A 14624-nucleotide genomic window follows, 5' to 3' on the forward strand; every position below is an offset into this window, starting at 1 on the left:
CCTAAGCTATTCGCCCAAAGTTTTCATTTCAGCTCGCGTCGTCATAACTAATCTGATGCGCTTTAAATCTGGCGTAACTCTGCTATCTTTCTATGTTATTGTATCCAAAATCATTCTTGCATAGCATGCATTCGTTAACAGAACCAATTCTAAAATAATGTCCACTACGCGATAAGGACCATGGAATCAGTTTTCAAGGGCACTCACAATTAATCGAAAAGATAAAGCGTAATTTGTAGATTCCATATTTTATGCAGTCTCTGGGCCTACCAAATTTCACTTCTACTTTTACATGAGTTTTCTTTTCAACAGAAATTCTTGTTTCGCTTTATTCTTGACAGGTAACAAAATCGCACAACCCAACCCTCACGGCAAGTATCTGGCGTCTGGAAGGTTCCTACCTTTAAGCACTCTGCTATTTCTGTGTCCTTACTATGGCTGAAAATCGCACGCATTTATCACCTTATATGCCCAATACTGTCCATCAGTTGCGGTGCCTGCAAAGCATTCAGCTTCTAATTAAGCCCATCAGATAGTGTTTTGCTTGTCTCAGAAACAATTGCTTTCAGTGGCAAAACTAATTTCTTTCAGTGGGCCGAAGAAACAAGTTATAAACAACAACAGAAAATTTCCTGGTAACGATAGGATCGGTCGCAAGATAATGAAACAATCTCTTACGTCCGTTCGCTGGTTGTGGCGAAGAACAAACCTTTATTAAACTGCTGATCAGTGAAACAGCTCCCCTAGATGTCGTTTCGATTTCCCTCTCGGTATGCTACGAACGTCACTTGTTGTGCAGCGAACGAAGAGACGAAGAACAGTGGGGCTTCTGTAGAAGCTACAGTTCATTGGTTCGTCTAGAATTCTAACTGCGGCAAACCACGAGTTTTGCAATGGCGTAACTAGCCACTACATTTCAACTTAACTGCGACGCGCTTCATATCGAACACTACACCAATATAATGTCGCCACCGTGAAGTTATCGTACCTTTTAAAACTTGCAGCCCTAACACGGCACACAGAAACTGAACAAAGAAAAATGTGCTTTCCTTCCCATGTGTTGCGCGTTTCTGCCGCCGCCGCGGTGGCTGTGTTTCGATGGAAACGGAATGAAAAAGGCGCCCGTTTATAGTGCAATGTCAGTGCGCATTAAGAGAGAGAGAGAAATAACATTTATTAGCACCCGTCAAAAGGATGATGGGTATCCGAGGCGCCGCTCGGTCCCAGCCATGTCCTCCCCCTCAGCCGTCGACCGGGATCTCTTGGATCTCAGCAGCGGCAAGGGCGAGACGGATGACTTCACGTTGTTTAGTTTCGTCCTCGTTGTGAAGCAGTGCCTCCCAGGACTCATCTGTTCGGTCAAGTTGTCCAAAGCTCGGACATGTCCATACCATATGGATCATGTCCGCTATGCCGTCGCAACGTTTGCACCTGGGGCTGAAAATCTCAGGGTGCCACTTGCTATAAAGCTGAGGGTTAGGGAATACTCCGGTTTGGAGCTTGCGCCACGCAACCTCTTCGTTTTTGGTTAGCTGATTACTTGCTTTTGGAAGTACCGCTCGGCCTAATTTGTAATGGTTTAGGATTTCCTGATACGTGTTAAGGTCGTCTTCGAACTGTAGGAGCTCCTCATCGCGCGAGGGGGAAGGGGTTGTGCACAAGACGCCACTGGGATCCCGGAAAGTAGCTAATCCTCGGGCCAGTGCGTGCGCTTTCTCGTTTCCCCTCAACCCTTGGTGCGCGGGTGTCCAGATGAGCGCTACCAGTTCTGCCGGTGGTGGACTGCCGGCCAACACTCGTGCTGCTATAGCTGAAATGCAGCCCGCGTCAAAGTTTCTAATTGCTGATTTTGAGTCACTCACGATAATTTTAACCTGTTGTTGAGTTAGAGCCAGCGCAATGGCCAACTCTTCCGCCTCCGTTACTGTCGAGTGTCTGGTGCTGCAGCACGCTACCGGGCCTCCGTTTTCCCTAGTGGCTACCGAAATGTGCCCCGAACTGTTTGTGCATTGTGCGGCATCCGTATACAAGACATCCTGTCTGCCCTGAAAGCGGGCTTGCAACGCTACTGCTCTTTCCTTCCTCCGGCTCTCATGGTAGATGGGATGCATGTTTTTGGGGAGTGGGGGTATCTTTAATTTGTCCCTAACCTGTCTAGGAACCAGGTCCGTACGTCTCGAGCACGCTCGAGGCTCGTGCCCCAGCTTCTCCAGAATGCTGCGACCAGTACGACTGCGTAAAAGTCTCTGATACTGCGAGGTCCTTGCAGCCTCAATGAGCTCTTCGAGGGTATTCGAAACCCCTAGACTCAAAATCTTTTTTGTTGGCGCACAGGGTGGTAAACCTAGTGCTGTTTTTATCCCTTTACGGATTAAAACATCCAGTTTGTCCTTTTCCGCCTGGTAAAGCCGCAAATAAGGTGCCACGTAGACTATCCTGCTGATTATAAAAGATTGCACTAGCCTAAGGAGGTTAGCTTCTTTCATACCCGCATGTTTGTTAGCGATTCGTTTTAGGAGTCGGCAAGTTTGACTGGTGCTAGCCTCTAGTCTCTGAATCGTTTCCGAGTTCCTGCCGTTCGCCTGAATTCGTAATCCTAGAACCCTAATGCTTTCCACCGCTGGAATTACATTACCGTTGACCCTGAGTGTGATTCCCGCGTTATACGGTCCGTCCTGCTTTATGCGCCGACGCTGTGGCGACCGCATGGGCGCGAGAAATAGCGCTTCCGATTTCTCGGCCGAGCACCTGAGACCGATTGGTTCTAAGTATTTTTCTGTTACATCTATAGCTCTTTGAAGCGTCAGTTCAATTTGGCTATCACTGCCCCTGCACATCCACAGAGTCAGGTCATCTGCGTACAACGTATGGTTCAGCCCCGGAATTTTGTCCAGTTGTGCGGGGAGGCCAAGCATGGCGATATTAAACAGGGTCGGGGACAACACCGATCCCTGCGGTGTGCCCTTGTTGCCCAGTTGAATACCCGTCAGTGTGTTACCCCCCATGCTTATAGATGCCGTTCTGTTTGTAAGGAAATCGCGTATGTAGTTGTAGGTACGAACACCCACGTCTAACGCAGCCAGACCCTCCAGAATGGCCGAGTGCTTCACGTTGTCGAAAGCTTTCGACACGTCTAGACCAACGATCACCCTGGTGTCTAGCGTTGGATTTTCTATTATCTGTTCTTTTAGCTGCAGCATGACATCACATGCCGACAAATGCGGTCTAAATCCAATCATGGTATTTGGATATAAACACTTGTCCTCAAAAAATCGGTTCAGCCGGGTCTGAATCACATGTTCCATCAGTTTGCCCACGCACGACGTGAGCGAAATGGGACGCAGGTGCTCGAAACCCGGCTGTTTTCCCGGCTTCGGGAGGAACACAAGGTTCGCGTCCTTCCATGCTGTCGGCAGTCGACCGGCTTCCCAACACTCCTGCATAAAGGCAGCGAGATGTCGGATCGACGTGTCGTCCAAATTTCTTAGAATTCGGTTGCTGACCTTGTCCGGACCCACGGCAGTCCTGGTCCTCAATCTGTTTATTTCTGCCCGGACTTCGGCAACCGTTATCGGTTTATCTAAGTCCGGGTTTTCCTGCCCCCCGTAATCTGGTAGCGGTTCAGCTGTACCCGTCGCGCAGCTCAAGTACCGGTCCCGGACTTGGGATATGAGCGTATCCGTGGTCCCGTCAAATGTATGTACTAGCCGGTGAAGTTGTTGCCTGGCCTCCAGTTTGGACTTGTCCGGATCTAGAAGATGCCGAAGCAAGTGCCACGTACCTGCCTTCCCGATGTTTCGGTCCAGTTGGTCGCAAATGTTGTTCCAGTTTTGCCTTGTTAAAACGAGCGCGTACTCTTCGATTTCCTTGTTAAGCAAGGCCAATTGTCTTCGCAAGTTCCTGTTCCCCCTCTTGTCCGCAATCCGCGTTTCAAGGTCCTTCTTCTTGCGCCAGAGACGGACCATGTGACGATCTACTCCCTGGACTTCTTCGTCAACCTCTACCTCCTCGGTTGCCTCGCGGACCGACTGAAGGACATTTTTACTCCAGTCATCAATGTTGCTTATGCCTTCCTCCTGCCCCGTGCGGCCATTTCGGAAAGCCTCCCAGTTCACCGAAGCCACCTTCTTGGTGCGGGCAACCGGTGGTCCGTTGTCGACTACAATTTCGATAATTTTATGATCGCTACCCAAGTTTTCGTCCGTGTTGCACCAGGTGGCAGAGATGCGGCCTCCGGTTAGAGTTAAGTCCGGGGACGTGTCTGTCGAAACACTGTTGCCCTGACGGGTAGGTCTTAGGGGATCCGTCAGAAGCACTAGGCCATTCTGCTGAATACTAGTCCATAGTTCGCGTCCCTTTACCTGCGTGTACTTATACCCCCATGCCGGGTGATGCGCGTTAAAGTCCCCGACTATCAAAAGGGGCCCTCCCTTCGAGATCACGCGCGCTTTCGCGAAGAGCTCATCGAAGCCGCAAGGACTTTTTTGGCGTGGCGGGCTATACACATTTAGAATGAACAGACTATTGAGTTTCCTCTTTTGCGAGATTATCTCAATCAGAATATGGTCCAGATTTGTAGTCCCGGTATCATGCTGCAACACCGTTATATTCCTTTTGACGAGAGTGGCTACTCGCGTGTTGTCACCTCGTCCTACGTACGATTTGTAACTCGCCAGCTTGGCGTGCTTACCGCACTCCTGCAACGCGATTACTTCGGGTTTGTCACTGCTCATCAAAAAAGTCTGGAGTACCGCGCGTTTGCGACCGAAGCCCCTACAGTTCCACTGCCAAATGGTATGTCTACGGTGACGCAGAGCCATTTTGAAGGTTAATAATTTCCTGATATACCCACTGAATTCTCTCGTCTCTGCTTGCCATATCGGCGCGCAGCTGTTCCATAGCAGCCCTCAGGTGCTCCAAAGCGGCCATAACTTGCTGTTGAAAAATCTGATCATCCTGTTCCTTTTTATTGAGTCGTCTTTCTAATCCTTGTATACGGGTTTCAAGATCCTCCTCTGAACCTCTCTTCTTTTTTGTTGCTGGAGGACTTTCCCTAGGGAGCTCTGCCTGCTCCTTCCGCGGCAGCTGCCCCGGCTGCGTTACATCATTCATCGGCTGCGAAGTCCTGCCTATCGCCATAACCTGTTCCTGCAGCGCCTTAACTTTCGCTTGTAATAATCGGTTCTGGTCTTTGAGAGCCTTGACTTCATCTGAGTCCTGAGAGACACTACTTACACAATCCACTTTTGACGCCTGCTGCTGTTTCTGCTGCTGCTGCTGCCGCTGCTGCTGCTGCTGCTGCTGCTGGTGCTGCTGCTGCTGCTGCCGCTGCTGGTGCTGCCGCTGCTGGTGCTGCTGCTGGTGCTGGTGCTGCTGCTGCTGCTGCTGTTGCTTCAATCGAGAGCCCTCCGTCGTCGTCTTGGACGAAGGCGGCTGCAGGCGAGGAAACGAAGCGGAACGGTACCTCGGATGGCTCGAGGGTCGCTCGTGGGACGCACTGCGGCCATCTCTACGACTGAAACGGACTTGCTGCTGCTTCTTGGCCTCCTCCTCGGCAGCTAACTTTGCTTCCCACTGTTTCTTCTTGATTACGTATGGCGTACGGAAGAGTTCCTTGCAATGCTTGTCACCCGTCAGATGGCCTTTTCCACATAGGCGACACTTGGGAACGCATTGATGATCTTCGGCCGGCGACACCACCGCACAGCCACGACACTTTGGGTTTTCACTGTCGCACACATCGGAGCGATGACCAAGTTCTCCACACCTGAAGCAGACTTCATATCTCTTTTTGAACAACCAGCAGGGCATGAGCATGCCTTCAATCCTGACAAACCTTGGAACGTCAGCTTCCAGAAAGGTGATAATAATAGTAGAAGTCTTGCCCATCCGACGCACTCCAGCGACGTCTGGATTCTTCGGATCCTTTCTCAGTGCTTTCAGCAACTGTTCTTCCGTGAACCTCTCAGAGATCCCGTGGACTACCCCTCGCCCGCAATCCTCCGGTGCGATCATATTGGCCACAACTTCGTGCTCGTTGTCGTCGAGTTTAAAGCAACGAATTGCAGCTACCTTCACGCCTCGGTTAAAGTCCAAGGAATGAAAGAGCACCGTACCTTGCTTTCCGTTTACACACCATGAGTCCTGCTCCGACCAGCCGAGTCCGGCAGCCTTGGCGAGGGCCTGACTGATCAGCGGGCCCGACGTGCGTTTAATCACGCCCAGACCTTCACGAGGCCTAAGAATCAGCTTGATGCCTTCATCCGGGAATCTCGGAAGATTCATAGCGATCGATCGTTCAGCCGCTTTCCTCCGGACCGCTTTGGTAGGGCCTAAAACGGCCCCACCTGCAATTTTGTATCCGGCTTCCCCGCGTCCGACACGGCGCGTCTCCACCTTGGCGTTCTCCTTGGAACCTTCGAGAAGCTTCCGTTGGTGTTTCGCTTCAACCTTTCGTTGGAGCACTTTGACCCAGCTGCTGTCATAATGTTCCGGATCCAGGTCCGTACCTTCGACGGTCACCTCCATCGACATGGTGGGTCCACAGAATCGGCGGTTGACCGGCGGCGCAGGGGCCTCCGGGCCGGCGTCTCCGGCCGAAGATGGGCTAGGCCTAACGGACGCCTAGCGCGTCCCAGGCGGTCCGCACAAAATCGATAGCAACAGACAAACGGTTGCACTCACAGTAACAAATTTGGTATCCACGTGGTCCTGACGTGTTCCCATGCACAAGGTATCATTGAATCCAACATCCGATAAACGTTTCTGGCACAACGAGACAGAATTTCCGGAGCCGACGTGAATCACATCCGCGCTCCTCGGCCCCAGGTTGCCAACCCTCAGTGCGCATTAAAGATCCCCGGGTGGTCGAAATTATTCGGAGCCCTCCACTACAGCACCTGTTTCTCTCTCTCCCTTCTCTCACTCCCTCCGTCTTCCCTTCCCTCACAACGACGTTGAGGTGTCCACCGAGGAGTGAGGCAGTCACTGCGCCCTTACCTTTCCTCCAAACTATTTTTTGGTAATTTTATTGTGAACTTCTAAACGCCAGTAAGTTATAACTGCCTAACAAACAGTCAGTAGACCACCACCGAGAAGTTTGTAGTAATCGTTGCCAGCCATGATGCATTTAGAGCTCCAGTGCCTTTTATTGTAGGCATGTGAAAGGACCGATGCGGCCCCAAACTGGCAATAACGAATGAGAGCCTCTCCTTTTTCCAAATCTGAACGTTCGCCAGCAGCTAAACTAAAAACGATAGTCTGAGGCCGCTCGTCGGCTACTAACAAAACGGCAGAAAACTGCCGAGGTTAAGGGTACTATTGTTTATTAAGTGTCAAGCGTGAAGGGTCACATTAAGTGTTATGCCGACAAAGTGGATGCGGTGGTGCGACTCGCGTATTCGAAAAGCTCGAAGCCCGTCGAGATATTCGTGTACCGGCGGCTGCTTAAGCTTTGCGGTGAGCAGTGCATGCAGGAAGCCACTTGTTGTGAGGGCGTTCCATGACTGAAAAAAAGAATCATGAGCCATTAGAATAATGCATATTCGAGTAGCCCTTCTTCAATTCTATGAAGTGTCCTGCCGCCAGTAACACAACGGCACGCACAGCACAGAAAATGCCGTACGACGCAGCTATGAGTCGTCCGGGGATTTTTCCGCATTAATGGTGTACTGTGCACACACTATCGCAGCAGTTAAATTTAACGGCACATGAACAAGTTTTTCGTTGAGGAAATTTCAAATCAAAACAGGTTTCGGATCAAACAGGGTTCGGGATCAAACGGCTGGCCTCCCGGTGACGCCGGATCATTGAACTGTGCAGGAGGGTTATACTAGTGATAAATTTCCTCTTATTGCTTCAGTAAGTCAAAAAATTATCTCGCATTTTCGGTCACCTGTTAACTACCTGTGCCAGAATCACGCATGCATTTGTACTTTAAATATTTTTCGTTAATCCTTTGAAGTCTACCTCCACAAAATGAATCGCGCAGCTATATATCCATATTTCTGTCTCCCACAAGGTAAGGTCAAACACAGCTCCGCCGATCCACCAGGTAAGCTTGTGCAACCAGCCATGCGTCTATCTTAACAGAGTAGTGATTCTTTCTGGTCCCTGGAAATATTGAGACTCGATGTTGTTCATTTGAGCGTTCATTGCTCCATCCCCTCAATGCTCATATGGAGTGCTTGTTCCAGGTTAGCAGTCGCTGCGTTGTTAAAGTGGCGAGAGAGGAATATTACTTGAAATCTTACTCTAGCACAAGCACATTGATGTGCTCTGAATTGAACTCTCCCGCGTTGTACGCGTATTAAATAGGTTAAGATACAACTTGTCAATATCGGTAACAAAACAAATATACTTCACCCAGTTCCATTCCCGTTTAACATACTGCTTTCTTGTATGGTCTAGTACACCGCAAAAGAAACCTCACTCCTCTGCAGCCTCTCAAAAATCGTTCAATACGTGCTATTGGAATCATTCCGAAAACGAAAATTGCTCGCCACATTTCAATACTAACTCTATACTGGACATTAGTAAGCTAATGAAATATAAATTATCCCTAGAAATAATGCGTCAGTATATGTCGGACCACTCAATATTTCAAGTTAAATACAGTAAAAAATCTACCCCATATGAACTTATGCAAGATGCAATACAAATGCCCAGTTCACGTACAAACTATGGAGATCACAGGTTATGCACACAAATACCAAACCTACTGAATCGATATGCTGCCATTTCTGAAATCCTATCGGCAAATCCGTCATAACACAAAATCAAGAAAACATTGAAGCAATGTATCTTGTGGAGATATCGGTGGAACTTTCTTATGCCATATGTATCCTATTTTATTTTGTACAAAGACAAATATTCTGAACGTGTAAAACGCATTTAGAGGTATATTCCCATTTACTTTTCATCTGATTGATTTATTTGCTTTATGATGTGCATAAGCAGGCATTTTTTCTTTATTTTTTGTCCTATTGTGTTTTTGTGCTCTCTCTCAAATATGCTATACATATATGCTCAATATGTAGAGTACCTACAGTTACGCTATCATGACTTGGTTGTGTTGTAATACAAGTATGGATGTATTACAAGTACTGTTCTCAAACAAATCCTGCAATTGGTTGCCACTGCTGTTAAGGGTGGGATGCCCTCGTCAGGCGCCAGGCGGGAAACCGCCTTTAGCCTACCCAACAAGAACAAATTCTGTAAATTTTTGTCCCCCCAAATAAGGACTACCACTACTACTACTACTCATTTGCAGTCGAGTACCGTGGTTCCCTAAATGCCGACCCGTGTACCGATCAGACCACTACGCATGTTTCAGCAACTTCGTGGCACGCCTGTGAAGTCGAAGTGTCACTTTTCATGAGAGCACAGCCACTTTCAGAGGGGACCTGTGTATCAGCGGCATAGGGTATTCTACCTGGTGGTCGTTCTTAAAAAAAAAAATCGTCACTCTTTCCGGCTTAGAAACATACGTACTCTTCACTACTGTAAGCGGCAGTATCGCCCTCATTGAGGCTATAAAGACTGGGTCGGGTCATTTCTTTACAGCTGCAGTGGAGTTTTATGTTTACCTACAGCGTTTGCCTCATAACGCACCCAAACCGAGAAAAGGCCCAGTTGCGCACAAAACGTACTCAATACAGCAAAGCAACCATAGCAGCTAAAATGGCATCTTTAAAATTGTGAATAATTACATCTGTGCTCGAAGTATCTGGATAGTTCTCAGAACAAAACAAAGTGCAATGCGACAACCATTTTTGCCATAAAATATGTTTCTTGTACCAAACTTCACTAGCTATATATTGTGACACAGGAAATATGTATTGGGTTTATATTTTTTCATGACTTTTTTCAAGATTGTAACAAATATCGTTATTTTTCTGAAAACTACAAATTCTAAGTTCTCACGGAAGACTTCCTGGTCGCAACCGAACGTAAGGAATCACTTTCTATTTTTTGTACTCATTTAAACGCCCTTATAAAACGTAATTTTTACTAACAGGTCACCTGACAGGTTCCTTTATAGCTCCTCATACATTCGTACGACTCCGCTTTGCTTATCCCTTCCTCAATAAGGCACTTTTCAACTGGACGTCTCCTGTTCGATTCTCATTTCTTTTCTCCAAATGACTTTATATTTAAAGACAACACAGTTGGAGGAAGCAGCCTGTTGTACATGTGCATATGTTCCACGCGCATCAACGGCGCTTATTCATGTCTTTCAGACTCTGGCTTCCTAGCTGCTCAGGAAGGTAAGCCTACTTCTGTCAGGCCTGAATCGGCGCTCGTAAACGCGATCACTTCTGCGTGACCTTGCGCAGGCATGTTCTCATAACCGGCGTCCGACTGGCGCTCTTCGCCTCCAGCGGCAGCATTTCTGCGGAGACTAAATTAACAGGTGTTTCGCCAAACTATCAGCTCTAATACGAAAATTCAACATCTCCAGTTGTGGAGAAGGGGGAGGGGAGAGGGGGGGCGGCTTTTGCCGCTACAGAGACTTCGTGGAGTTCAATAGACCTCCACTTGAAGCATTCCCAAAACGCAAAGGAGGAAACCGCTCAATAATACCCATTGCGGAGCTTTATATTGTCACGTAGTGGTAATTTCGTAATTCATGGCTAGGTGGCTTGAGCCAGGGGGTTCAGCCGTATCCATCCATCCATCCATCATTCCATCCATCCATCATTCCATCATTCCATCCATCCATCATTCCATCATTCCATCATTCCATCCATCCATCCATCCATCCATCCATCCATCCATCCATCCATCCATCCATCCATCCATCACGCTTGTCGCTTCGCTGCCGCCGAGTGATTCAGTCCATTTTGGTGGAAGTCAGCCCCGAAAAAAAACAGTTTTCTTTTAGAAGACCTTTTGTCCGTCTTCATCGCTGCTTCGACTGCCGTCACCACTACGTGACATCTGGTGGAGGTGCGGGGTAGCCTTCCATGTTCCGGACGCCCCCTTCAAGTCGTGAAGCCAGCCCTGAGCGCTTCGCACCCCAGGACGAGCCAGCAGCTCAGCGAGCCAGCCGACGTCTCCAAGGAGAGGAGCCTGAGTTCGGGAAACTGCCGGACCGTACAAGACAGCGAAAAGACGCGGCTACGAGCACCGCAACCTCGCCGAAGATGTCGACACCGATCATACTGCAGCAGCCGCGGGTGCCGCCAACTTTCAATGGATCCCTAGGCGAAGACCCTGAAGAATGGTTGGATCAATTTGAGCGCGTGGCGTCATTCAACAAGTGGGATGGTGCGGCAAAAATTGGACACGTGTTCTTCTCATTGGATGGCTCCGCACGCACGTGGTACGAAAACTACGAGTCGTCCCTTACGACATGGGAGCTATTCAAGAGAGAACTATTGAAGGTATTCACCAGTGTCGTGAGGAAAGAAAGAGCCGAAAGACTCCTCGAGTCCAGGATCCAGCTTCCGAATGAGCCCGTCCGCGGTTACGTCGAGGAGATGAAGCGCCTATTTCGCCGCGCCGACCCCGGGATGACCGAGGAAAAGAAAGTTCAGTTTTTAATGCGCGGCGTAAAAGAACAACTCTTTGCAAGCCTCGTCCGCCAGCCGCCAAAAACAGTCGAGGAATTCATGCAAGAAGCCTGCACGATTGAGAAGACCCTCGACGTCCGAGCTCGGCAGTACAATCGTCCTTTTCTGCCTGTGCAATCCGTTCGGACACGCCGGCCACCACTAGCGACAGCTTGCGGGAAGTTATCCGCGAAATCATCCGAGAGGAGCTACGCCGATTACTGCCATCCTCCCCACAGCCGCAAGCAGCGAATCTGATGGACGTGGTACGGGAAGAAGTGCAACAGGCACTTGGCACCCCGACGGCCACAGAACCCCAGGCCATGACCTACGCCGCTGCAGTAAGGACCACCCAGCACCTCCACCAGATGTCACGTAGTAGTGACGGCAGTCGAAGCAGCGATGAAGGCGGACGAAAGGGGCTTCTAAAAGAAAACTGTTTATTGGGCTGACTTGCACCCAAAATGGACTGAATCACTCGGCGGCGGCGAAGCGACAAGCGTGCTCGGCGGTCGTCGAACAGAATGCCGGCCGCTGTCGGCCATGCTCAATTTAAAGCTGATAGCGAACTTTCGAGATAAAGAGCGCAAAGTTACTAGAACATTCCGGAACAACGTAGAATCAGCTCTGCCTGGCTGCGATCAATCGAGATAAATCTAGTCGCGTCTTGCGTAGCAAAAAAAAAGCTATAAAGTGATGTGGCTTCAGATTTGAAAAACGAACACACTGCAAATATTCGCGGCAATATACAGGCTGAATTATAGGACCAGACTTGCACGTCACGTGTCACATGTAATATATTACTCATAAGAAAATTATATTTCTTCGAACTTCATAATGCATTGATTACTGTTTGTAGAGTGTAACGGTATCAGTAATCCAATTAGTTTAACGCGACGGCGTGAATGGCCCCGTTAACCAGAAAATCCGGTGCCGGCGTTGTGAGCGAGAAATCAAGTGCATGAATCTGGCAGGCGGCCTCAGAGAGCCACCTAGTAGGTAGGTGGGCCAGCTACATAACGTGGCCTTGCGGCGTCATTACAACCTTCCCACCGGAGAGTGAGCAGACAGCGTACCCTGGCCATTAAATTAATGACTGGTCTGGCTCCGCTTTCTCTGCAGACGAACAGGATCGCAGCGCCCCTCGACGGACTCCGCGACGGATGGAAACGTTCCGCCGGACAGATGCGATCTAATGTCAAGCACGCTAGCGCCAATTTGTCCTTCACCGTGCCGGTCCCGCGCTTTGATGGAGCAGCATATACAGGGTGTTTCACCTAAGACTTTACACATTTTTTTAATAGATATTTGGGTTATAAGAGCACATTTTTCGGCACATCATTGTCGGCGGTGTAGTACGTCAATATACAGCTAAGATGTGCTAACTAGCGCACTGATGAACTAATATTGAATAGTTAATTTTTTAACTGTTACTTTTAGAATCCTTAATTATTGAAAGGCGTGTAGCCTACAGTAATTAATATTGATATCCGTTTTTAGAATTTCGTATACATGGTTACCCTCGGTGCTGTGGCCAAAACATTTTTGGCTATTTCGACGAGTTGCGTGCACTGAAGAGATTGCTTTGCCTGCAAGCTTCTCGAAAGCGCATGTATTTTGCGCAGTGTAGCCAAAACGTGTTGGGCCACAGCTCCGAGGGTAACCGCGTTTTCGAAATTCTAAAAACTGATGGGGATAGTAAATACAGTGGGCAACATGCCCCTCAGTAATTAAGGAGCCTAAAAGTAACAGTTAAAACGTTCACTATTCACGATTAATTTATCAGCCTGCTACTTAGAACATCTTAGTTGTATCCTGATGTACTACACCGCTGACAATGTCACGCCGAAGAAAGCGCTTTTCTAACTGAAAAAAGCAAATTTTTTAAATTTTGTAAAACCTTACGTGACACACCCTGTATATACAGGCAGCAAGAGTGTGATCGCATACGGGTGTTTGAATTACCCGCGCGAGGTCATGTGTTTGTGAAGTTACGAACCGGTCGGTTTTCGGCCATGCCGCAGGTCAACACTGACGCAATGTTTTTCTGGCACGGGGCCTTTAACATTAGTGCGTTAAACATACCGATTTACAGTTCGAAAACCAACTTCAGGTGAAATTGCCAACGTGTGTACTGCAACAGACTACACATAAAGGATACCGCTCCAGCTTATCCTCGTCCGTGTAAACTTCTGGTATGCTCACAAAAGATGGGTGAAAAATAAGGTAATAGTAATTGATCACTTTGCTGTAATTGTTCAAATGCTTTTCACGGGCTCTAATCGAGCACTGAAATTAGTTACAATTCAAATGAAGCAGGTGTAATTATAATCGGTTAGTTGTATTCTGTGATGTGTGCTGGCGGCAAAAAGTGAAATTCGAACAGCGGAGCGCGCGGCAAAATCTCCATTTTACGCCGTCTGTCTGTCGTCATCAGAGGTAGGCACGTTCTTCCGGTCTGCCATAGTTTTGCTTCTGTTATCTTTGACGTTCATTTTTCCACTTTTCCAATGGAGCGCTACATTTCTGGCGGCAGTACAGCGATAAGCTTTGTTCACTGCGAGAAGCAAGCGGTTCACCAAAGGCCAGGTTGGACACCAACCGCCACCTGGTCGGTGTTTTTCACAATTAGCACATGTTAGCATCGCAACCAGACGGTGGTAACCGGGCGATGACAGAAACAAAACTAAAGTGCTGCAGGCCGGGAAGCTGAGAGCGTTCGCTTCACCCACGCGGGCTACAGCCGCTGCAGCCAGCTAAGCCAAACTATGAGATCAATGGAAAGTACGAACGTGGCACTCCGGGGGCAAAGCGATAAAACGAACGTCAACGAAAACAGGAACAAAGCTATACCGCGTCTATCCCAGATGACGACAGGCAGACGGCGTAAAATGAACCTTTGGCCGCGCGCTCCGCTGTTCGAACCCATTTCAGTTGACGCCGATAGTACAATACTCGGGAATGAAGCAAAGTGAGCGATATACCAGCCGTAGGCTTTTGCGTGCACGTGGTATTGTCCGCCTTTTATGGGCGAATAGCCATTTCAAGGCCAGCTCCTTTGCTAATTAT

General features: G+C 48.6%; 1 protein-coding gene and 1 long non-coding RNA gene across 2 annotated transcripts in view; one reads left to right on the top strand and one right to left on the bottom strand.

Moving 5' to 3' along the window:
* The first annotated feature begins 347 nt into the window (after positions 1–347).
* Positions 348–14624, top strand: part of LOC144094533 (uncharacterized) — a 19192-nt gene continuing 4915 nt past the window's right edge. The window contains exons 1-4 of the long non-coding RNA XR_013306517.1: positions 348–393; positions 8021–8053; positions 9918–9950; positions 10242–10268. This is a non-coding gene — a long non-coding RNA (uncharacterized LOC144094533). The remainder of the gene's footprint in view (positions 394–8020; positions 8054–9917; positions 9951–10241; positions 10269–14624) is intronic.
* LOC144094532 (uncharacterized) overlaps positions 7293–14624 on the bottom strand; it is a 40709-nt gene continuing 33377 nt past the window's right edge. The window contains exon 10 of the mRNA XM_077628446.1: positions 7293–7505. Coding sequence (XP_077484572.1) covers positions 7335–7505 — 171 coding nt within the window. The 3' untranslated portion in view covers positions 7293–7334. The remainder of the gene's footprint in view (positions 7506–14624) is intronic.

This window comes from Amblyomma americanum, chromosome 6 (assembly GCF_052857255.1).
Source record: "Amblyomma americanum isolate KBUSLIRL-KWMA chromosome 6, ASM5285725v1, whole genome shotgun sequence".
NCBI classification, from domain to species: domain Eukaryota; kingdom Metazoa; phylum Arthropoda; class Arachnida; order Ixodida; family Ixodidae; genus Amblyomma; species Amblyomma americanum.